Source organism: Geotrypetes seraphini, chromosome 5 (assembly GCF_902459505.1).
Source record: "Geotrypetes seraphini chromosome 5, aGeoSer1.1, whole genome shotgun sequence".
Classification (NCBI taxonomy): Eukaryota; Metazoa; Chordata; class Amphibia; order Gymnophiona; family Dermophiidae; genus Geotrypetes; species Geotrypetes seraphini.
The window spans coordinates 102,170,470-102,193,435 of record NC_047088.1 but is presented as its reverse complement, the minus strand read 5'-3'; the positions used below and the strand labels follow the sequence as shown (position 1 = coordinate 102,193,435).

Here is a 22,966-nt window from a genome sequence, read left to right as displayed (position 1 = left end):
GCATGGGGTTAGACATATTAGTCCAGCTGTGGCTGGAGAAGGGGCTCTTCTTGTACGTGTTTCGCCCAAGGCCCATGCGAGGTCCAGTAATCCGGGGTTGGTAGCCTAGTGGCGTCCAATTAGCTCCTGAGACCATGGTATGCAGACCTACATTACCTCCAGAGGGACAAAGACTTCAGACTGCTGGTCCAAGTGGATCTTCTCACTCAAGGATCAGTTCCTACAGAGAATCTAGAACACTTTGGGCTTATGGCATGGCTCTTGAGTGGGCTGCCCTGACAAGCAAAGGTTACTCAGATATTACCACTTTGCTTAGGGCTCAGAAGTCGTCAATGGTGGCAGCCTGTGTGAGGACCTGAAAGTTCTTTTAGCACTGGTATGCTGTTGATGATGTTACGAGATCCGATTTTGATAATCCTGGACTTTTTGCAAGAGGGACTTCAGAAGGGTCCTTTGGTTGGATCGCTGAAATTGTAGATAGGCTTTTCCTGTTTCCATGCTCGGGGGTGGGGGGGGGGAAGAGGCTCACTGGCTTCTCAACCAGATGTCGCCTGGTTCATTGAAGGGGCTCTTCAGTTGTGCCCTCTGGTGCATCTCCCATTCCCATCTTGGAATCTTAACACCATCTTGCAAGGTTTCAGTAAAGCTCCAAGTGAGCCCTTGCAGGAGGCTCCCTGTCTGGATCATACCGTCAAGATAGTGTTTCTGGTGGCGATTACATTGGTGAGATGAATCTCCAAGTTACAAGCTCTGTCATGTAGGGAGCCATTCCTTAAGGAAGCATGTCTTTCCTTACTGCGTGGTTCCGTCCTTATTGAAAATAGTCTCTTCCTTCCATGTCAAACAGGAAGCTTGTTTGCCCTCTTTTCATCTTACGGGGTCTAAGAAAAAGGAAAAAGCGGTGTTTATGTTGGATATCAAGAGAGTGCTTCTCTGGTACTTTGTGTTTGTGGTTACCAATGTGTTTTGTGTATCAGATCACCTTTTTCTGCTGACTAGTCATGCTAAGAAAGGGAGGCCAACATCTAAGGCCTCGATTTCCAGATGGATTAAAATGGCCATTACCTCTGCGTTTGTGGGCTGCAATAAGAAGCCACTGATTGCATTGAAAGCGCATTCCACATTGCTACCTCATTGGTGGAGACTCGGGCAGTTTCGCTTGAGCCATCCAGACTGGCTACATGGTCTACCCTTCATGCCAGGCGTGGCAGCCAGGAAAGATGCCACTTTTGGGTCCTCCATTTTGAAGGCAGACTCTGGGTCTGCCCTAGGCTCAGGGGACTGCTTTGGTATGTCCCTACAGTTCAGGACTACTAGACACATTGCATTAGAAAGAAAGATTAGGTTCTTACCTCAGTCTTCTTTATTGTAGATGTCTAATAGTCCTGTAGCCCCACCCTGTAAATAGGCTTCACCTGCCTTAAGTTCAGTAGGAATTTCCTATCTCAGATAAACTAAAAGTAAAGAAAACAGAAAGTAAAGCCTGGTCTAAGTCTGTGCTTAATAGCAGGACATGCAAGTAGCTACGAGCTCTATATAATATTAGTACTGGTTGCACATATTTTTATCTGTTTTAATCAGTTACTTGAATGTTATTATGTTAATGGATATGTTTGTAACAAAACAGAATTGTAGTGTCGGGGATTTTTCCCCTTTTCCCTCCTTCCAGTTAAGTCTGTCATTACTGTGCTTCTTGATTGCTTTTGCACAAACTAAGGGGGCAGGAATAGCTGCCTCGGAAGGAGATGAAGTTCAAAGATGATTGACAACATTCTGCAAGCAAATTGTGGGTTCAGATGTATAACCCTATGGTTCAGGACTACTAGACACATTTACAAGAAAGAAGATTATCAAGCTAAGAACCTAATCTTTCTTTGCATGCATTGTCTCCATTATATGCAAATCTAATTAATGAATATTCATTGCAGATAGTCTGAAATCCTGACTGGTTGGAGCTCCCCAGGACAGGTTTAGAACCCATTTTCTTAAGCTGAGAACAGCTTTATATACAGAAACTCATTCCCAGGCAGCAGGTAGAGAAGAGACTGAATTCTACCAGTGACATCACTGGATAAGCCTGCAGTGCCTCCTAGAAGATTCCAGTATTTTTCTCTACCTTCAGCAGGTGATAGGTTGCTGTTCAGGGCCCCTCTGTCCCTTGGCTTGCTGGTCAGGACCGTGCAGTATGGTTGACCTTGCCACTTCAAGGTTTATGGATTTGTTCTGTGCCTAGTTGAGCACAGAGCTTGGCTCCACAGCCCCCAGTTTGCACTTGATAGTTTGCACTGGCTGTAGCTTTGGGCTTGATCCCCTGGGCCCTTGCCCAAGGGTATGGGTCCACATCCCCCTTCCCCCCTCTTGCCCAGCACCCATATTGATGTGGACAAGTTTTTAGAGAATGACACAGGGACAAAATTTGTCTCCATCCCCGCCCTGTCCCCATGAGCTCTGTCTTCATCTGCACAAGCCTGGGACATTTTAAAATCCCAGGTGTTTGAGGCTTGTGCAGATGAGGACAGAGTTCGTGGGGATGGAGATGGATCTTGTGGGGATGGGGACCAACTTTGTTCCCATGTCATTTTCTAGCCCCAAAGCTTCCCCTTTAGCCCCAGGTTTTATCTTTTTTATTAAGCCTATTAGCAATATGCTTGAGATCAATTTGCATACAATGTAGGTAGTGCATGCAAATAGATCTCATGCATATTCATTGGGGAAATCCTGAAAACCTAGTTGGCGTGCAGCCCTTGAGAATTGAGGTTGCACACCTCGGTGATATGATAGAATGTCTGTTTTTTCTTTCCTGATTGCAAGATCTTTTGTAGGAAGCCTCATAGCATAACTCTTTCCTCTTCCTCTCTTACCCCCAAATTGTCCTCCTTCTTCCAGTTGTCTTCCTACAAGCAAGACAGTAGGAGCTGGTCTTTCCTGCTTGTGCTTATTTTTTCTTTAACTTCAATATTTTCACTGTATTGCATACTTTGTGCTGCAAAGGATCCCTCTGGCTCTGGTTTCAGAGGATCGCAGACTTTACTGGCAAAGTTTGCTTCCAGGGGGTTGGCTGCTTTGCATTGCACTCACCTGAACAGCCTGCAATTTCAGTTTCCTTGGGAGCAGTGCTCAAACCAGGTTCGTCCGCTAGTGGGTTTGAGTGCAGGCTGTTTGGCTCTGTGGTGGTGTATCCAGGATCGGGGCCAACTGCATTTCTCTACTTGTTAGCTTGCATGGGTTTCCGGGTGGTGTGGAGGTCTCCAACCAGTGCATTGGGCTCGAGAGGCAGTCAAACGATACCAGTAGTCCAGGTTCCAAGCTGCTTGAGGCAGAGGATCGCCTGTAAGCTATATCAGTTTCCATTTTGCAGCACACAGCATGTCACAGTGAGTAACAGACTGACAGCCTATGAGATCAATTTTTGGGGGTCTCCAAATTTAAGTTTTGTGTGGTTTGGAGGTTAGCCTTTGGTCCCCCCACCCCAAAAGTCCTAAAATCGCCATTTTTTAAATTTAAGTTTCCCAGGCCATTTTAGCGCTAACATTGTTCCCAAGGCAGCCATTTTGGATTTTCATGATTTGTATTTAAAACCTTTTCCTGCTTCAAAACATTTTGTTTTTGTAAGAAAACAGATGGAATGGACTCCTCGGGCTGGATTCTTTGGATCCATGCCCCGTTTGCGGCCGAAGGCTGTCTGGCAGGCATCTGTGTTCCACGTGCCGTATGGCGCATGAAGGAGGGGAGGTAATATTGGTTTTAGGACCCCTCCCCGCCCCTTCTGGGGGTTCTAGTGCTAAGTCCACCCGAGGACCGTCCAAGAAATCCAAAATAGGGCTGAGGGCAGTGCAAGAGCTCTAAACAGGGTTCAGAGGGCACAGGCAAGGTTTCCCCTCGGAGTATATTAGCATGTTTGAAGCTTATTTGGCTATCAAAAGTTTGCAAAATCTGCTTACTATGGTGGCTCTGTTAGCATCAGGGGTCCCTTTCCCCAAGGGCACGAGTCCCCAGCAACAGAGCCATGCACAGTTGGGGGAAAGTCCACCAGTGGACAATTCAAATGATCCGGATGATGATATCATGCCTTTACTTTCTTTTTTTTTTTTTTATTTATTTATCATTTTTCAATAACATATCACAAGCATCCACTTGTACAGAAAGATAAAGTTAAACAAGAAATAAAATACAATTCAATTTATAATCTATTAACCCAGTATATCTTAACTTTAACTCAAGTCCTCAATATAGGTCCAAGATGTAGAATCAGCAAGAATTAAACAAAGAAATAAAAATAAAACTAACAATTATGTTGGCTGAGACAGGAGATCAAACAATCTAATCTAAGAGTGCTTCATGTTCCTCCTCTTATTTTCAGTTGAGCCACTGACAAGAAGGATGTCAGTTGGCTAGGATCAAAGAAGACATATTTTTGCATTTGATGTGCTATCACACATTTACATGGGTGGCGAAGAAAATAAGTCGCCCCAAGAGCTATAACACCTGGCTTTAACAACAAGAATTCACGACGACGTTTTTGTGTATCTCGTGACAGGTCTGGATACATTTGTATTTTATACCCTAGAAATTCTTTCTGTCTGTTTTTAAAGAAAAGTCTTAATAGCCAGTTCATAGCCAGTGCTAAGGCAACTGTAAGAAGTGGTGTTGCAGGCTTTGCAACTTCCCTATCTGAAAGTTCCAGCATTGTAGAAATATTAAGCAATTGTTGATCTTCTTCCTTTAGCTTTTCTTCCCTTTTAATAGGTAAATAATACACTTGGGTGAATGGCGGTAACAGTTTTTCAGTAATTTCCAATACCTCCATCATGTAACTTTTCAACATGTCTCTCGGAGTTACTGCCACAACTCTGGGAAAGTTAATTAATCTAAAGTTATTGATTTAGGAAAAGTTTTCTGAATACTCCAATTTTCTCCTTAAGTTGAAATTAACTCTTACTAGTGTTTCTGTAATTTGTTTGGAAACTTTCATTTCTTGGGAAGAATTTAATGTTGAATTTTTCAAGTCTTGTAGATCAACTTTAATATTCTTAATTTCATTTCCTTCAGTATTAATTTTATGCTCTAACAGAGAGCTGAGGATTTATTATTTTGGCCAAATCCGCCACAAGATCCCAGATAGCTTCAAGAGTTACCTCTTGGGGTTTCTTTAGTGTAAAGGAAAGTTTTTTTTAGAAGAAAAGTCAATGTTCTCACCAACTGGAGTTCCCTCTTGGCTGCAGCTCTCCTACTCACAGACAAGCCGTGGTGCTGGCAGGTCCCCAGATACCAAAGGAATGCACTGTGGATTCAGGGGTTCCTACTCCATGCTCCCCTCTAAATTCCCATTAGCCTCCGGGGAGAGTCGCTCACTGACTTCCGATGGCTCCTCTACCCGTGGGGAGCTGGCGATCTGGGGAGGAGGGGGAGGCACTCCAGCGTCGGGGCTCAAGGTGATTTCTAAGCCCAAGGAGGATGCTTCTGTCTCGCCCTGGCGCATCTCCAGCGGGTGTGCCGACGCTCCCGTAATGTCCTGCATTCGGCGCAGGAGCTCGTCTATGTTGCCGAGACCGGCCAGGCCCGAACGCTGCGAGACTCCAGCGGCACTACGCCCTCTCCGCTTCGGCATGTTACAGGTAATTGAAGACAGGAAAACAAAATTAGGCGAGCTCTCTGAAGTAGAACACTCAGCCAAATAGTTAAACCGCCATCTTGGATCTTACTTTCTTTTTTAAAGGCACTTCCACTGTGCGAGATACGGCTACAGTCACAGATCTCCAGGACCCTGTCTGGGGGATGCTCTGGATCTTGGATAGGACCCCACTATCTGGAGACTTTTCAGACCTTCAGTGTTAATAGGGATCATCTCAGAATCCCTTCAGGAATTGAAATTAGAGACTAATCAGTCCTCGACAGCGCAGTACTCTGTCTTATGAGTAGTATGAAATAGCAGTCTTCCTGTTTTCCTGATGCTCATGGATCACTGGGAAGTGCCGGAAGGTCCTCTAAGAGTGCCCAAGGCTATGTCTAAACTCTATCTGATGACAGATACTTTTAATCAGCATTTTTTCTCCAAAGGTGGATTCCTTGCTTGCGCAGGTTACTAAGTTCACTTCTCTTCCCAGTGAAAACGGTTTGTATTGAAGGACACCCAAGACTGCAGAATCAATTTCGTGCTCAAAAGGCTTTTTGATTCTGTGGCCTCAAGTTTGCAAGCAGCCAAAGTGGTATCCTTTGTTGTCAGAACCTGTCGCTCCAAGCTGTGTCATGACCGCACACTATCGTAGACACAGTCTTCCATTTTTTATTTTTGGAGTGGACTATGTGGCCAATGCCCTGTATGACCTGTTTAGGGTGATGAGAAAGCTGTCACCTTCTGCTTTCTCCAGCACCAGATGCTGTGGATCAGTTGGTGGTCTGGAGATTCTTTGTCCAAGGTGACCCTCAGTAAATTCCTATTTAAGGGGCAGTTGTTGCTCGGGAATGGTCTGGACGACCTTATGGCCAGTGTGCAGGATCGTAAACCTAAGTCCTTGCCAGGCAGCAGACCTCTATCTTCTAAGGGACCAGGGTATCCCAGTTTTTGTTCCTCCAGGAGATATTGTCAGTATTCTGGAGTTCTTTTGGGTCAGAGACCTTTTCAGAGCGCCAGAGAAAGGTTTGGTGGAGCTAGGCGCCTGTAGTCTTTGAGAGCATACTCGTGTTTCCTTTCCAAAGAAGCAGTTATGATGCCAGAACCTCAAACGACCATCCGAGAATTGGAAGAAGACTCTCAGAATTTCTGGAGTAGTAAGCGCACTTCACCACAGATCACTGGTTGCTGGACATCCTGCGAGATGGGTACAGGCTCAAGTTTTATCGTCCCCTTCCAAAGCTTTTTCTGGACTTCCCAGTGGGGAGACCAGAAAAAGAGGTGAAGATCATAGCCACTGTCCAGAGATTGCTGGATCTAGCCATAGAGCCCGTTCCAGAATCCAACTCGGGCTCAAGCAGATGCTCGATATACTTCATCGTGTCAAAGAGAGACTGCAAAGATTGGAGATCCATCCTGGATCTCAAAGCAGTCAATATAGCCCTCAAAGTACCGTAGTTCCGGATGGAAAATGTGCAGTCTTCTAGGTTTCCAGATGAAAAATGTGTGGAGGCTAAGAAGATAAGCCTCAGTCAAATCCAGAGAGGCCAGAAATTCCCCCTGTGTGACCAAGGCAATCACCGACCACAAATTTTCCATCCGGAGCCACCGTACTTTAAGGACTGTATTGACTGCATTATTCCATTTCTCTTTGGTAGCTTTTGGACAGTATTGCAAGTGTGTCTGCATTTCTCTGCCAAGTAGGAGGAGCAGAGGAGAGAAAAAAGTGTTGGATTTCTGCAACACCTGGTTCGCGGGTTGAGATGAAACACCTGTTGTACTGACTCCTTCATGGATTAACAGAAAGAAGATTACCAAAGGTAAGAACCTAATCTTCTACTACTGTTTTTTTTTTTTTACTTTCCTAAGTTACAAGGAATGTCTACTAATTTGGAATGGACGTCTTCACTTATACCCTTCCATGTTAACTGCTAATGCCATGTTATAAAGTAAGCCCCTAAAGTGCATAACTCATGCCTGAAAACACACAGCTATGGTAGGCATCATGCTACAATTGCCAAAGCAGAGATTCTAATCAGTGCTTCAAAGGAATCATAAGCAATCTTTATGAGATATCCCACTTTGATTGGTCTCTGCCAGAACTGAAGCTACTGGTTCTTGAGCTTGTGTAGATAGACTCAATGAGAAAAACTGGTACCTCGTGAAAGATGGTGTGAATGTATTATTGTACCATATAGAGTTGGTGAGCAGCTATTTTTGCAGAGAGCACAATTTTTTTTAAATACCTTATTTCAAATATGGTCCATCAAACTAGAATCTTTGCTAGGGGGATAGCATTAGAAAAAAGTCAACATTTTTTGGCTTTCTACAACACTACTTCCACAACCACTGAAGAGAATAATAACTAGGCCTTATTAAATCCTGGAGATAATTGGACTTTATGGTCCGGATTCTGTATAGGATGCCCAGTCTCAGAAACCGCCTAAGTGGCTTTTGAGAATCGCACAGGGGCATCCTCTATAGAATTGTGTCTGTCCTCACAGACAGACGCCTAAGCCCGCCTAACACCACGATTCTCTATCTGGCGTCCATGTCACAGGCGCTAGTTAGAGAATTGGTTTGCCGCTGAGTGGAAAAAATATTAATGAGGAGGACTCGTCTGCTCTTTAATTAATATCAGTGTATTAAAAGTAGGTGTTGCACAGATAATTGAGCTATGGGTAGGATGGTCTGTGCTGAAGAAGGCCTTCACTGCTGAGGAGCTCCATGGAATAAGTAGTGGCATTATGCCAATGTTTCTGCGTGGAGATCGAGTCCAAGTATCTTATTTTATTAGAAGGAGAATCACAGCCTCAGCCCCACCACTTCACCGCCAATTACAGTTTTATAGCGTGAAGCATTACATGGACCTTCATCATTGGCCAATAAATATTTTAGAATTTTTAAAATAAAAATTCTAAAATATTTATTGGCCAATGATGAAGGTCCATGTAATGCTTCACGCTATAAAACTCTAATTGGTGGTGGGGCCTAGGCTGTGATTCAACTATAAGATATAATTTATTCGGGAGAATCATGATGGCGGTGGAGACGGACACCTGAATGGGCGCAGCGCTCCGAATTGATAGTGACCAGCGCTGAGCATTCTTTCTTTCCCAACGGAATGGGGAAGAGGAAAGGGATCTCTCGCCCTAATCCTCCGGTGCCTGGGACCCCCCAGCGCTTGGTCCAATCTACAGTAACGAGTGCTTTTGCCCGTCCAGCTGAAGGAACCCTTCTTACCTCGGTGGCAAGCCCGGATTCATCAGGGGAGCTTGGCGCAGGAGTTGCACGGGCAATTCTGAGCCCGGAGCAGAGGTCAGTCCCTCCCCAACCCAGATGTGCTCAGGTGCAGGGAGACACAGGAGTTCAGCTGCTCGTTGAGGAAGGGCTGTGTTCTAGTGGAGGAGGGGACGCCAGCACGGGAGCTTTAGGAGGAAGGTACAGGTGAATTATGCCAGCTATCTCCCAGCACCATGGAAGGAGAGATGAGAGGTGCTCCAGGAGGGAATGCCATCTGTTTTGGGGAATTAAAAAGACCGGAAAAAATAGATAAGGAAGCGCTCTGGCAGGCCATATCTATCATGGACGCCAACCTTAAGTTGAGTCTCTCGGCTATTAAAATTGATAATGGGACTATCTACTCCAAAGTAGAACAGCAAGGAGTGCAACTGTCTGATTTAACTAAAAAAAATTGGAGAAACAAGAAGAAAATTTAAAGGAAATTAAAACTGTCCAAATGCAAATGGTTAAAGAAAGATCATTTATTTCCCGTAAGTTGGAGAACTTTGAAAACTCTCTGAGAAAGAATAATCTAAGATTTTTGAATTTTCCTAAATGTTCTGTCATTTCACCTGTTGAGATGGCGAGAAAATATTTCCAAGAGGTTCTTGCCATTCCATTGGAAAATTTACCTCCAATTGTGAGGGCTTACAATTTGAGTATAAAGAAACCTCAAGGGGAATCTACTCCTATTGAAAATCTAAAAGAAAATTTGGACATGAATTTGTCTTCATTTTTGGAAAGTTCCCTAGAGATGATAACCGACAGAACCACTATGTTGCTGACATTGGCTTTGGAAAGTGATAGGGAATATATTCTCCGTTTGTATTTCTGACATATTAACGATATGTTTTTGGGCTCTAACGTTAGAATTTTTCCAGATCTGGCTCAGAAAACCCAGAAATGAAGGAAGGAATTCTTGGCCTTGAGGCCAAGAGTCCTAGCTCTTAGGGCTACATTTTTGGTTAAATTTCCAGCAAAGTGTTACATTACCTATCAAAGTAAGAATTTTCTTTTTTTTGAGCCCAAACAGCTTTTATATTTTATTGGGCCAAAAGAAAGGTTGGAATCTCAGTCCAATGATAAATGACCTTCCATCCGGCTGTAGCTTGGGCTACCTATTGCCGTTACTCTAATATAGAATTTTATTTCCAAACTGATGAAATTTTCCTTTCTTGATTTTTGAAATTGTGGACTAAATATTAGTTAACTAGTCTTTAAGCCCGTTACATTAACGGGTGCTAGAATATGTGTGTGTGTCTGTTTTTATTTATTTCTCTCTCTCTCCTTAGCCTATTTATGTATTTCTTTCTTTCTGTCTTTCTTTTTTCTCGGCTGTCCACCACCACCCCTTGCCTGCTCCCCCTGTCCATTCTCCCTTCCTTTTTCTTCCCCTGTGTCCACCACCACCACCCCTTCACTGGTCCCCTTATCCAGCAGCAGCCCTTCTCCCTTTGTTTTAACTCCCCCCCCCCTGTCCAGCAGCACCTCTTTCCTGCTCCCCCTGTCCAGCAGGAGGCCTCTCTTCCTTTTTCTGCCCCCCCCTGTCCAGCAGTAGCCTTTGTCCCTTACTTTTAACTCCCCCCGTCCAGTAGTACTTTTCCCTTCCCTGCTTCCCCTGTCCAAGACTACCTGTCCCCAACCAATCACACCCCTACCCCTAAAGCAAAGCAAGTTAATTTCTTGTAGCCAAGAAATCACACCCCTCCCCCCAAAGGAAAGCAAGATGTTTCTTGTCCCCAACAAATCACACCTCTTCCCCCACAATGGAAAGCAAGATTGCTCCCTGGGCCCCTTCCCCAGCATACCCACCCCTGGCCTTTATCTAATCAATGCACAATAGTTCACAGCTTCCCCAGCACACACCCTTCACCCAAAACAAACTGCAAGTATTTTTTTCTGCCCAGCAAACTGCTGTAAAACAACAACCTTCTAAATCGGCAGTTAGTTTTGCTTACGTCGGTTGCTAGGGCTGCAAATACATTTTCTTCAATGTCGGTGCAAGGGAAAGAATCTGCCAAGTGTTCCTTACTTTCGGAGGCAGCTGGGGCAGGGCTCGCTGTAGGCTCCTTTTGTAAGTGGGGAGCCGAGCTGAAGGGAAAGCCAGCAGCTACTGCAGCGCGAGTATTCTTTTTCACAGGGAGGCTGTTATTTGGTGACACGGTTACAGCCGGCTGGAGTTTTTTTTCGGCGCTTCCCTTCCCGCCCCTTGAAGTGTCACCTCAGCTCCTCTCGATCCCCGCCAGCGTCGGAAGCCTTCTCCGACGCTGGAGCAGCTCCTGAGAGGAGCCGACAGGAGAGCAGGATGTCCAGCGCTGGGGTCCATGGTGGCTCAGTGCTTAGCCGCGGCGGCCTACAGCTGCTGACAGCTGCCATGGCCTGCAGCCGCCGACAGTCGCCGAGGCTATTAGGCTTCCACCTCTGACTTTTGCCGGTCTGGTCTGGCCTGCTCGCCTTGCCGTATTTTTTTTTTTTAGTTGAAACACGCGATGGTGGCTCCTCTCATGATCCCCACCTGCGTCGGAAGTCCGATGCAGGCGGTGATCATCAGAGTATCCACCGCTGCGTCTTTCAACTAAAAAATGCAATACGGCAGGGAGCAGGCAAGACCGTAAGCTGCGCATGCGCACTTCCTATGGGTCGCTACAGCTCACGGAAAACCGGCGCACGCATAGGAAGTGCGAATGCGCGGCTTACCGTTTTATTATATTAGAAGTTTTCAATACATTTGATTGTATAATTATGTGATTTTCTTTTTCTTTGTTTCCGATCTTTTTCAAGTTATGTATGCTTGATTTAAAATTGAAAAGGCTAAAGATTAAAAAAAGATATAATTTATTCGGGATACTTTCATGAATGAGATGTTAATATATGTGTTCCGGATTGAATGAAAAAAGTTTACATCATTATATTGGGTCCATTTTTTTAATGGCATTTTAATTGGTTTTTAATCAGCACAGCCAATTAGAGTGCCAATTAAACCAATTAAAACCAATTATTAGGCAGTGGTAGAGTGCCTACCCCCACCTAACTTAGGGTGCCATTTTTAGAATTGAGCCCTATGGGGCTCATAATAAAAAAAAAAATCTAAAAAGTAGCCTAAATGGGTACTTGGACGATCAAAAAGTCTGATCATCCAAGTACCCATAATCAAAGCTGGTTTTAGATGTATCTAAAACCAGCTTAGGCCTTTCCCCTGCCTCTAAATGCATAGAGCAAAAAGAGGCGTTTTTAGAGGAGGGGAAAGGGCGGGAGGTGGGCCGACCTAGACCTAGAGTATATAACCTAGCAGGTATAACCAAAACTTTAGGCAGGCCTAGTCAGCACTTATACGTTTTGACTTAGACCAAGTCAAAACAGGTATAAGTGCCGAAAAAGGGGCCACTGAGCAGATCGCTGCAGCTCAGCGGCCCCAGCAACCTGCCTATTGCTGCAGGAGAGATGGCTCATCTCTCCTGCTGCGATGGTGATTGCCCATCCCCCACCCCCAGCTATTACGAACGGGTAGGAGGGGGCCCAAGCCCTCCTGCCCGGCAACACCTCGAACCCCCAACAGCATCGGGGCAAGAGGGAGCCCAAGCCCTCTTGCCTCCGCCGACCCGCGATCCCCCCGTTGACCCCAAGACCCGCCCCCTCCCCGTACCTTAAAAACTGTTGGTCGGACGGACGGGTGTCAAGCCCATCCGTCCGACAGACCAGCCATCTCCGGAATGGCTGGCCTTAGGGACTGATTGGCCCAGGCGGCTCAAACCCCACCCACAGGTGGGGCTTGAGGTGCCTGGACCAACTGGAATCGGCCCAGTTGTCTTAGGCCCCTCCTATGGGTGGGGCCTTAGGCACATGGACCCAACCAGCCCATGTACCTAAGTTGTCGCCGGGCCAGGAGGGCTTGGGCTCCCTCCTGGTCCCATCGGACTCGGCCGGGGGGGGGGGGGAGTTGGGGATCGCGGGGCAAGAGGGCTTGGGCTCCCTCTTGCCCCGATGCTGTCGGGGAGTCGGCAGAGCAAGAGGGCTTGGGCTCCTCCTGACCCCATCGGACTTGGCGTGGGGGGGGTCCCTCTTGCCCCAAACGTAGTCGGGGGTTCGGGGTGCTGCCAGGGCAAGAGGGCTTTGGCTTCCTCTTGCCCTGAACGTAGTCGGGGGTTCGGGGTGCCGCGGGCCAGGAGGGCTTGGGCTCCCTCCTGTCCGGATCTTTGTAAGGGGGAGGGGAGATTCTGTAACCTGTGTTGTTTTTGACAGACATCGGTTTCAGAATCCAGCTTTTAGGCGAAGGGCTGGCTCCTCCTTCACCTAAAAGCCCTTGTTTTGGGCGTTTGGGACTTAGGCTTTTTGTAGGTTGATTATATGGTGTAAGTTTAGACGTAGTGGTGGTCTGGGCGTTTAAACAGCTGAACGTAGAGGCAGGCGATTATCAAAAAAAACCCTCCTTTTGGATGTTTTTTTGATAATGGACATTTTCCCAGCTTCTACTTTCAACGTTTAAGACCTTAGGCCAATAGGGGACTTAACGTTTTTTTTTATTATGCCCCTTCACGTGTATAGTATATGCAATAATAAAACCAAAGATGTAATTTTTAAAAAATTGGAATACCACGATGGTCTATAGCTTTTGAGAAACAAGGGAAGACAGAGGATAGTGTAATTTCACAAAACTTAAATCTTTAAAATTCATTATAAATATTTAGGAGGAGTACTGTATTTTATCAATCACATTTCCTGGTTTGTATTTTGCAGGAAAATTTATCTCAAGATGGAATCCTCCCAGAACACTAACACTGATACTGATCAGGAGAAGGCAGAACTATTTTGTGATGTTGAACCTTCAACCCTGGGCTATGCCAAGGTGGGCCGCCGCTACCAGTGCCTCACCTGCCGCAAGACCTTTCCCAATGAGCCACGAGCTCTGCGCCACACCAATTCACATTCTGGGAACGAGGAACTCTGGCCTCTGCCACAGCGTCAACAAGCTGCACGTCCTTTCCAATGCCCACACTGTGAAAAGTCTTATAAGTCTGCCTCAGAGCTGCGCAATCATGGGCGAAGCCACACAGGGGAGAAACCTTTTGTGTGCCAGGAGTGCGGCAAAGCCTTCATGCAGGCCATCTGTTTGCGGGTCCATACAACAGGCCACACAGGAGAACTCCCCTTTGGTTGTAGTCAGTGCAGCAAACGTTACTCTACACCATCAAAGCTACGAATCCACCAGCGAGCACACACTGGGGAAAGACCATACACCTGTACAGAATGTGGGCGTAGTTTTGCAGATCCTTCAGTGTACCGCAAACACCGGCGAGGCCATGCTGGACTCCGACCCTATGAGTGTAGCACCTGTGGTAAAACCTACAGTGAATTGAAGGACCTGAGGAACCATGAGCGGGCCCACACTGGAGAAAAACCCTTCCTTTGTTCAGACTGTGGCAAGGCTTTCTCTCGTTCTTCCTCGCTAGCTTGCCATCAACGAATCCATGCTGCTGAGAAACCCTACAAGTGCCAGGATTGTGGCAAAGCCTTCACTCAGCTCTCCTCCTACCAGAGCCATCAGCGCACCCACTCTGGAGAGAAGCCCTTCCTCTGTCCACAGTGTGGCAAGATGTTCTCGGACCCCTCCAGTTTCCGCCGGCACCAACGAGCTCATCTAGGAGTGAAGCCTTACAAATGTGACAAGTGTGATAAGCCCTTTCGGCAGCCAGCTGACCTGGCCATGCACCAGCGCACCCACACTGGGGAGCGACCTCACAAGTGCCTAGAGTGTGATAAGACCTTTGTGGCCTCATGGGATCTGAAGCGGCATCAACTTGTGCACTCTGGTGTGCGGCCCTTCCAGTGCCAGGAGTGTGGAAAGGCATTTGCTGAACGTTCCAGCTTGACCAAGCATAGACGTGTGCACACGGGTGAGCGGCCCTTCAAGTGTGCAGCATGCAGCAAAGCCTTTATGGTGTCTTCCAGCCTACGCAAGCATGAGCGCACACACATCAGTAGTCCGCCTCAGATCCATGGCTGCAACCGTTGTGATCTGGCTTTTGCTGATGCACCATCACTGCGGCGGCATCAGCGGGCACATACAGAAAACACAGTGGCTGTCGCTGGAGCAGGAGCAGTGCCCACCTGCAAGCACTGTGGTATGATGTTTCCCTCTTTCCATGAACTACGCAAACATGAGAGGACACACCCAGTGGCAAAGTCTTTCCCCTGTGAGGAGTGCGGCAAGGCATTTGCTGACCGAGCAGGGCTGCGCAAACATGAAAAAATTCACTCTGGGGTGCGGCCCCATGCCTGTCCAGAGTGTGGAAAGACTTTCATCAGCTCTTCAGATTTACGTAAGCATGAGAAGACTCATGGACATAGTAAGGAGCAGGAGACTTTTGACCCACTAGTATCCTTCCTAGCACAATCAGAACTGATGGAGAAAGTGACAGAGAGCGGTGAAGTTCAGGAAGGTTTAACACCTGTATCCTGAGATCTACCTTAGGGGATTTAACCCCAATGAGATGGACATTAAATTCTTATCAAGTTTTGGTATTTCTTTTTAAGGAAATGTTGCCTCTTCCTGTGGCTCATGCGTGAAATTACAGCTGATGATCATTATTGCCATGTGAAAGAATTCCCCCATCTAGCCATCTAGACTGTATGTGCTCCACAACCACTCTGAGTACTGAGAATGTAAAAAGAAAAAAAAAAATGCACCCTCGGTTTTTTATCTCATTATCACTCTGCATAGAGTCAAATAAAAGAGAATTTTAAAAAAACTCTCAAAAACCCCACACATCCTAAGTTTTGTATTCCACTGTCACACTGGAATTACTGAGTGTGCATCACAAATTTAAAACATTAATTTCTAAGCAGTAACTTCACCTGAGCAGATGTAAGTTGGGAGTCGCAGAGCAGCCGTGCAGCTGGATAGCACCTACAGAGAGAGTTCTTACATACAGTACTTATGTTAATCACCAGAGATTTTGAGTAATGTAAAATGTATCACATTTCCTGAGCACTTTCTGGGAAGCAACCCATGTAGACAAGTTATCCCCTGAGACATTGCAGATGTGCTGCTGCTCAATTGGACCACCCAGTGTAACCAATATCATTCTGGGACGCTGAAAAAGAATTGCTACAATCCTAGGAATTTCTTTAAAGAGATACACAGCTAGATAGAGGATTTTTAAAAGATCGGACTTTTTATAAGCTGTAAAAATCATGTTTCTTTGATTGCAGAGGTGCACTGCTTTTGTCTTATATTTGGATACAAGATTACAGCTGAAGGGGAAAACTGATCTCCTTTTAGAATTGAAAAAAGAAACAATGGTAATCAGTGTTTTCTCATTTTTATCTATTCATGTGAGTTATTTAACAACAGAATGAATGCCTTTTTGTATTATTCAGGTACACAATTTCTTTGCAGAAATAGGAGGCTCCCTGCCTTTTACATGGTGGGGGTCTCAGCACTTACAGAATAAATAGACTCTGGAGTTCCTAGCCTAGTGTTCAGTTCCTGGGTTATGTATCTGCCAGTTGGGCATGCTGCTATCAGTTATGAAATAAAATTGTGTAGTGGTCCTTGTATATGTGTCTTTGACCTTTTGAGTTTTATATCTCTGCCTTTTGGGCATCCTGCTAGTAGTTAAGGATATGCCCCTTGGCTTTCCTGTCCCCCGGGTCAGGTCTGTAATGCTTATGGAAAGAGAATAAAATGTTCAATGATCCTTGTCTGTGTCTCCTATCTCTGGTTTATGTCTGTACTGGTTAGACATCCTACTAACCATTATGGATTAAAATGCTCCTATTAATATTTTCAATTCTTTTTTTAATAGAGTAGTAAACCATTGTGGATATTAAAAATATTGGCATGGGACTGTACTGTGAATCACACCACAGAAAATATTCAAGTGTTATGATTCAGAGTCATTGGTATACAGAGGCCCGGATTCTGTAAACTGCATCCCGATTGTAGGCATCCTACAGATGTCTAACTAGCCAATCAGGACGCATGTTAAAAAAAAAAAAAAATGCTCCCCAGGCAGGCCGCCTATATTGAAGGTGCCTCCGGGAGCCTAGGGAGGCCCGAAAAACTGCATAAGCTCTCTTAAGGCTAGGCGTAGCCTTAGGCGAACCTAGGCAGCCGTATGTGTCTCCCTAGGCCAGCGGGAGACATGTACAAAGTAGACCAGCAAAATACTGGCCTACATTGAAATTAGACGCGGCAAGACATGGGGGAAGCCACTGCTTGCCCTGGATTGGTAGCATGGATTATCCCAGAACAAGCAGGCAGGTATCTCACGTATGGGTGACGTCATCCAACGGAGCCCTGATGCGGACGCCTCACAAGCAGACTTGCTTGAAGAAACGAGAAGTTTCGAGTCGCCCGCACCGCGCATGCGCGAGTGCCTTCCCGCTCAGTGCACAGGGCACATCTCCTCAGTTCTTAGTTTTCCGTGGAGCCGAGAAGTCCGTCTTTGACTCTCTGCGTTCAACTTAGTTCACTTTTGCCTTCTCTTGACCGGGTTGGTGTTCTTTTTTCACGAATCGCTGTTTTATTTGTATTTATCTAGTTTAAAAAAAAAAAAAATTTTTTTTCGTCTTCCGTCCGTTCTCTGGGACGGGCCGCTCGGCCACAGCCCACGAGCTTTGACCTTGCAGTGGCTGTTTATCCCAGGACAAGCAGGCAGCATATTCTTGACTGATGGGTGACGGCACCGACGGAGCCCCGGTATGGACAATTTTAGAGTGATTGCACTCTAAGAACTTGGAAAGTTCTAGCAGGCCGCACCGCGCATGCGCGAGTGCCTTCTCGCCCGACAGAGGTGCGCGGTCCCCAGTTTCTTAGTTTCCGCGGAGCTAAGAAGACGCGTTCTTTCAACGGCTGTTGAAAAAAATTTTTTGTATCGCCTTCCCGCTCGCGAAAACCCTGTGAGGAAATATTATTTCCTTTTTCTTTTCTTCTTTAAAAAAAAATCATTTTTTTATTTCGGTTTCGCCCCGGCGGGGCCTGTTACCACCATCGAGGCCTCGGCCTTCGATTTGGCAGAAGCCGTTTTTACTTTCATGCCCCCCCAGCCAGGGTTCAAGAAGTGCCAGCGGTGTGCACGGCCCATTTCTCTGACCGACCCGCACAATTGGTGCTTACAGTGCCTGGGTCCAGATCATCGGGCTTCCACCTGCACCCGCTGTGCCACATTGAAAAAACGAACTTTAAAAAACCGTCAGATTCAGCAACGGTTACTTTTCGGTGCCGATATGTCCGACCCTGCGGCATCGACACCGGCATCGGCCCCATCTCAGTCGGCACCCACCTCTTCGACACCGCACCGCCGTCGCAACAGTCAGGTAAGCCGGCTAAGAAGCCTTCCCCGCTGGAGCGCCCTCCGGTCTCTGTGGCAGCGAGCCCAGTCCTGCCGACCACGAGGCGCGCACGGAAGCACTCCGCCCCTATTGAGGTGAGTCCCTCGACCTCGGGCTCCTCATCCTCGGGGCGTCGAGCGGCACCGCAGGTACCGCAGAAGAAAAAAGTGGTACTGGTGCCTTCGCTGGAAGAGCGAATTGCGGCCGTCCTCCAGGTGCAGCTTAAAGAGCAGTTACAACAGCTCCTTCCTGCTCTATTGGCACCGAACCTTCCAGTCCCGGTCCGGTCTGAGCCCCCGGTACCGACGGTGGGGCAGACTCTATTGTCCGCTTCCACCCTATCGGTACCGGTTCATTCGGCTTCCTCAGTCTCCATGCCAGTTCTGGCACCGGAGCCGAGAGCGCTGCATCAGGCTGTTCAAACTTTGGCACCGATACAGCCTTTAACTTCTCCCGGCACCGCTTCCTTAAGGTCGGGTAAGTCGGTACGCAAATCCCGGCACCTTGAACCTTCCACACCGGAGTCTCGGGATCGCAGTTCCCAAGTTAGGGACCCTGATCTGTGGGGTGACTCCGAAGAGCCTCTTCTCTCTGAGGGTGAGTGTTCATCGGCTGATGAGGATCCTTCTGTTCCAGATCCATCCTCTAAGCCAGATTCTGCCTCTTTCACTTCTTTCTTAAAAGAGATGTGTGAATCTCTTTCTATTCCTTTGGAGGCTGAGTCCAAAAAGTCCAAAGCGTTCCTTGATGCATTGGACTTTGACCAGCCTCCAAAGGAATTTCTCAAATTACCCCTCCATGATATTTTGCGAGAAACCTTTTATAAAAATCTTGAGACTCCTTTGACCATACCAGGAGCTCCTCGTAAATTGGACTCTTTATATAAAGTCATCCCTATCCCTGGCTTTGATAAACCGCAGCTTCCACACGAGTCTCTTTTGGTGGAATCTACGCTTAAGAAGTCTGCAGGAGCTAGCATGTACGCCTCCGTCCCTCCTGGCAGAGAAGGAAAGGCCATGGATAAATTTGGCAAAAGACTATACCAGAATGCTATGTTGGCTAACAGGTCAGGGAATTATGCTTTTCATTTTTCCTTTTACCTCAAGCATCTCATCCACAATTTGGCTTCCTTTGAAAAATACCTCCCGGACCGCAAGAGACCTGCTTTTCGCCAGTGTTCTTCCTCTCTTGTCCAGCTTCGTAAGTTCCTAGTCCGTTCAATCTATGACACGTTCGAACTTACCACCAGAGCCACGGCCATGTCTGCTGCCATGCGTCGTCTAGCTTGGCTCAGAGTGTCGGAGCTTGATGTCAACCATCAAGATCGCCTGGCTAATGCTTCATGCCTGGGGGATGAACTTTTTGGTGATTCCATGGACTCTACCACCCAAAAACTATCCGCCCATGAGACTCGATGGGATACTCTTCTGAAAACCAAAAAGAAGACTCCACCTACCTGGCCTTTTCGGCAACAATCGGCCTATCAACGCCGTTATGCGGCTCGCCCTTTGCCACCAGCTCCTCAACAGCCTAGGCGTCAGCGCCAGCAACAACGACAAACCCCTAGGCCACCACAGCAGCAACAGGTGAAACCTCCTCCTCAACAGAAGTCTACCCAACCCTTTGACTTCGTTCTCCAGGGCATAGCCAGTATTCTACCATCTGCCCTCCTCCCTCAACCCATAGGAGGACGTCTTCCTTTCTTCATCAGCCGTTGGGAGATCATCACCTCGGACCAGTGGGTCCTCAACATCATCCGCCACGGCTACTCTCTCAACTTTCAGACTCTTCCTGCCCAAAGTCTGCCAAAAGAGTCTGCTTTGAACAGTCCTCAGTCCTCCATTCTTCTACAAGAAGTTCAATCCCTCCTTCTTCTGAACGCTATAGAGGAAGTTCCTCTCGAGCAGAAGGGGCAGGGATTCTACTCCCGTTACTTTCTGGTCCCCAAAAAAACCGGAGATCTCAGACCCATTTTAGATCTTCGCGATCTCAACAAATGCTTGGTCAAAGAAAAATTCAGAATGCTTTCTCTGGCCACTCTTTACCCTCTTCTCAATCAGGGCGACTGACTATGTTCCCTCGATCTCAAAGAAGCATACACTCATATACTGGTCAATCTGGCCTCCAGACAATACCTCCGGTTCATGATCAATCACTGTCATTACCAGTACAAGGTGCTACCCTTCGGCCTTGCCTCCTCTCCCAGAGTGTTCACCAAATGTCTGATTGTGGTGGCTGCTTTTCTCCGCTCTCATCACCTTCAGGTCTTCCCTTACCTGGACGACTGGTTAATCAAAGCTACTTCCTCTCAGGCAGTGCTCCTTGCCACCAACCAGACCATCCTTTTTCTACAACTTCTGGGGTTCGAGATCAATCTACCCAAATCACATCTCATCCCGACTTCAGTTCATAGGAGCGGTCCTGGACTCAGTCCTCATGAGGGCATTCCTGCCGTCCAACTGTCTTCAGACTCTTCAATCTCTATGCCAGCAGGTGCTTCCACTGCACTCCATCTCTGCCAAGCAAATGATGATACTCTTGGGTCACATGGCCTCGACAGTTCATGTCACCCCCTTCGCACGTCTTCACCTGCGCACTCCTCAATGGACCCTAGCTACCCAGTGGTCCCAAGCGACGGATCCTTGCTCACGACACATATTTGTGACATCATCTCTTTGTCAATCTCTTCAATGGTGGTTGATATCTTCAAATCTCTCCAGAGGTCTTCTGTTCCATCTACCTCCTCATCAACTAATCATCACCACAGACGCCTCCCCTTATGTCTGGGGAGCTCACTTGAACGAGTTTCAAACTCAGGGCCTTTGGACGGCTCAGGAGAAGAAACATCACATCAATTTCTTGGAACTCTGGGCGATGTTTTATGCCCTCAAGGCTTTCCAACATCTTCTCTTTCCTCAAGTCCTTCTAATCTGCACAGACAATCAAGTGGCAATGTACTACATCAACAAACAGGGTGGGACAGGCTCTCGCCTTTTGTGTCAAGAAGCCCAAAAGATTTGGTCTTGGGCGACAGATCACCATTTATTCCTGAAGGCTGTCTACATTCAGGGGGAGCAGAATTCCTTAGCGGACAATCTCAGCAGAATTCTCCAGCCCCACGAATGGACTCTCGATCCTTTGACTCTCCGGTCCATTTTCACTCAATGGGGCACTCCTCAGATAGACCTCTTTGCAGCTCCTCACAATCATCAGCTGCCCCACTTCTGCTCCAGACTCTACTCTCCTCACCGTCTGGCAGTGGATGCATTTCTTCTGGATTGGTCCAATCTGTTCCTGTATGCTTTCCCTCCTCTGCCTCTCATGTTACGAACCTTGTTCAAGCTCAAGAGGGAACAAGCCACCATAATTCTCATCGCTCCACGGTGGCCCAGGCAACATTGGTTCTCCCTTCTACTTCAACTCAGTTCCAGGGAGCCTATTCTTCTTCCACTGTTTCCTTCTCTGCTCACACAGCATCAGGAGACCCTTCTGCATCCCAACCTCCAGTCTCTACACCTGACAGCTTGGTATCTCTCGGGCTGACTTCCTCTTCTATCTCAGCCCATTCATTCTATTCTGGATGCTTCCAGGAAACCGGCCACTCTTCAATGCTACCAACAGAAGTGGACCCGGTTCTCTTCCTGGTGTTTTCTTCATCATCATGATCCCACTTCGCTTGCTGTGGAGACCTTGTTAGATTATCTTCTTTCCTTGTCTGATGCTGGTCTCAAGTCTACTTCCATCAGAGTCCACCTCAGTGCTATTTCTGCTTTTCATGAGCCAGTTCATGGGAAACTTCTCTCAGCTCATCCTTTGGTTTCCAGATTCATGCGGGGTCTTTTCAATGTGAAACCACCTCTTAAGCCCCCTCCTGTAGTCTGGGATCTCAATATGGTTCTTTCCGCCTTAATGAAGCCTCCATTTGAACCTTTGGCTACAGCTCCCTTCAAGTTTCTCACTTGGAAAGTGGTCTTCCTTATTGCTCTTACCTCTGCCAGGAGGGTCAGTGAGCTGCATGCACTAGTTGCTGATCCACCGTTTACAGTCTTTCATCATGACAAGGTGGTTCTACGTACACATCCAAAGTTTCTCCCTAAGGTTGTCTCTGAATTTCATCTCAACCAATCCATTGTTCTGCCTGTATTCTTCCAGAAACCTCATTCCCTTCCTTGAGAGCAGGCTTTACATACTTTGGACTGCAAGAGGGCTTTAGCTTACTATTTGGAGCGTACTAAAGCCCACAGATCAACTCCCCAACTCTTTCTGTCCTTTGATCCGAATAAATTGGGACGCCCCGTTTCTAAACGTATGTTGTCCAATTGGCTTGCAGCGTGCATTTCATTCTGTTATGCTCAGTCCGGACTGACACTGGAAGGTTCTGTCACGGCCCATAGAGTTCGAGCTATGGCAGCGTCTGTAGCTTTCCTCCGTTCGACTCCTATTGAGGAAATCTGCAAGGCTGCTACTTGGTCCTCAGTTCATACTTTTACATCTCATTATTGTCTGGATGCTTTTTCCAGACGGGATGGACACTTCGGCCAATCTGTTTTACAAAATTTGTTTTCCTAATGGCCAACCTTCCCTCCATCCCTCTTTTTGTTAGCTTGGAGGTCGCCCATCAGTCAAGAATATGCTGCCTGCTTGTCCTGGGATAAAGCACAGTTACTCACCGTAACAGGTATTATCCAGGGACAGCAGGCAGATATTCTTGCGTCCCACCCACCTCCCCGGGTTGGCTTC

At 47.0% G+C, this 22,966-nt stretch overlaps 1 protein-coding gene across 2 annotated transcripts in view; it reads left to right on the top strand.

Moving 5' to 3' along the window:
* ZNF668 (zinc finger protein 668) overlaps nucleotides 1–16,594 on the top strand; it is a 28,039-nt gene extending 11,445 nt beyond the window's left edge. For both annotated transcript variants that reach the window (XM_033947176.1, XM_033947175.1), the window contains exon 2: nucleotides 13,628–16,594. In XM_033947176.1, the coding sequence (XP_033803067.1) occupies nucleotides 13,644–15,350 (1,707 nt within the window). In that variant the 5' untranslated portion in view covers nucleotides 13,628–13,643 and the 3' untranslated portion in view covers nucleotides 15,351–16,594. The remainder of the gene's footprint in view (nucleotides 1–13,627) is intronic.
* The last annotated feature ends 6,372 nt before the right edge of the window (nucleotides 16,595–22,966 follow it).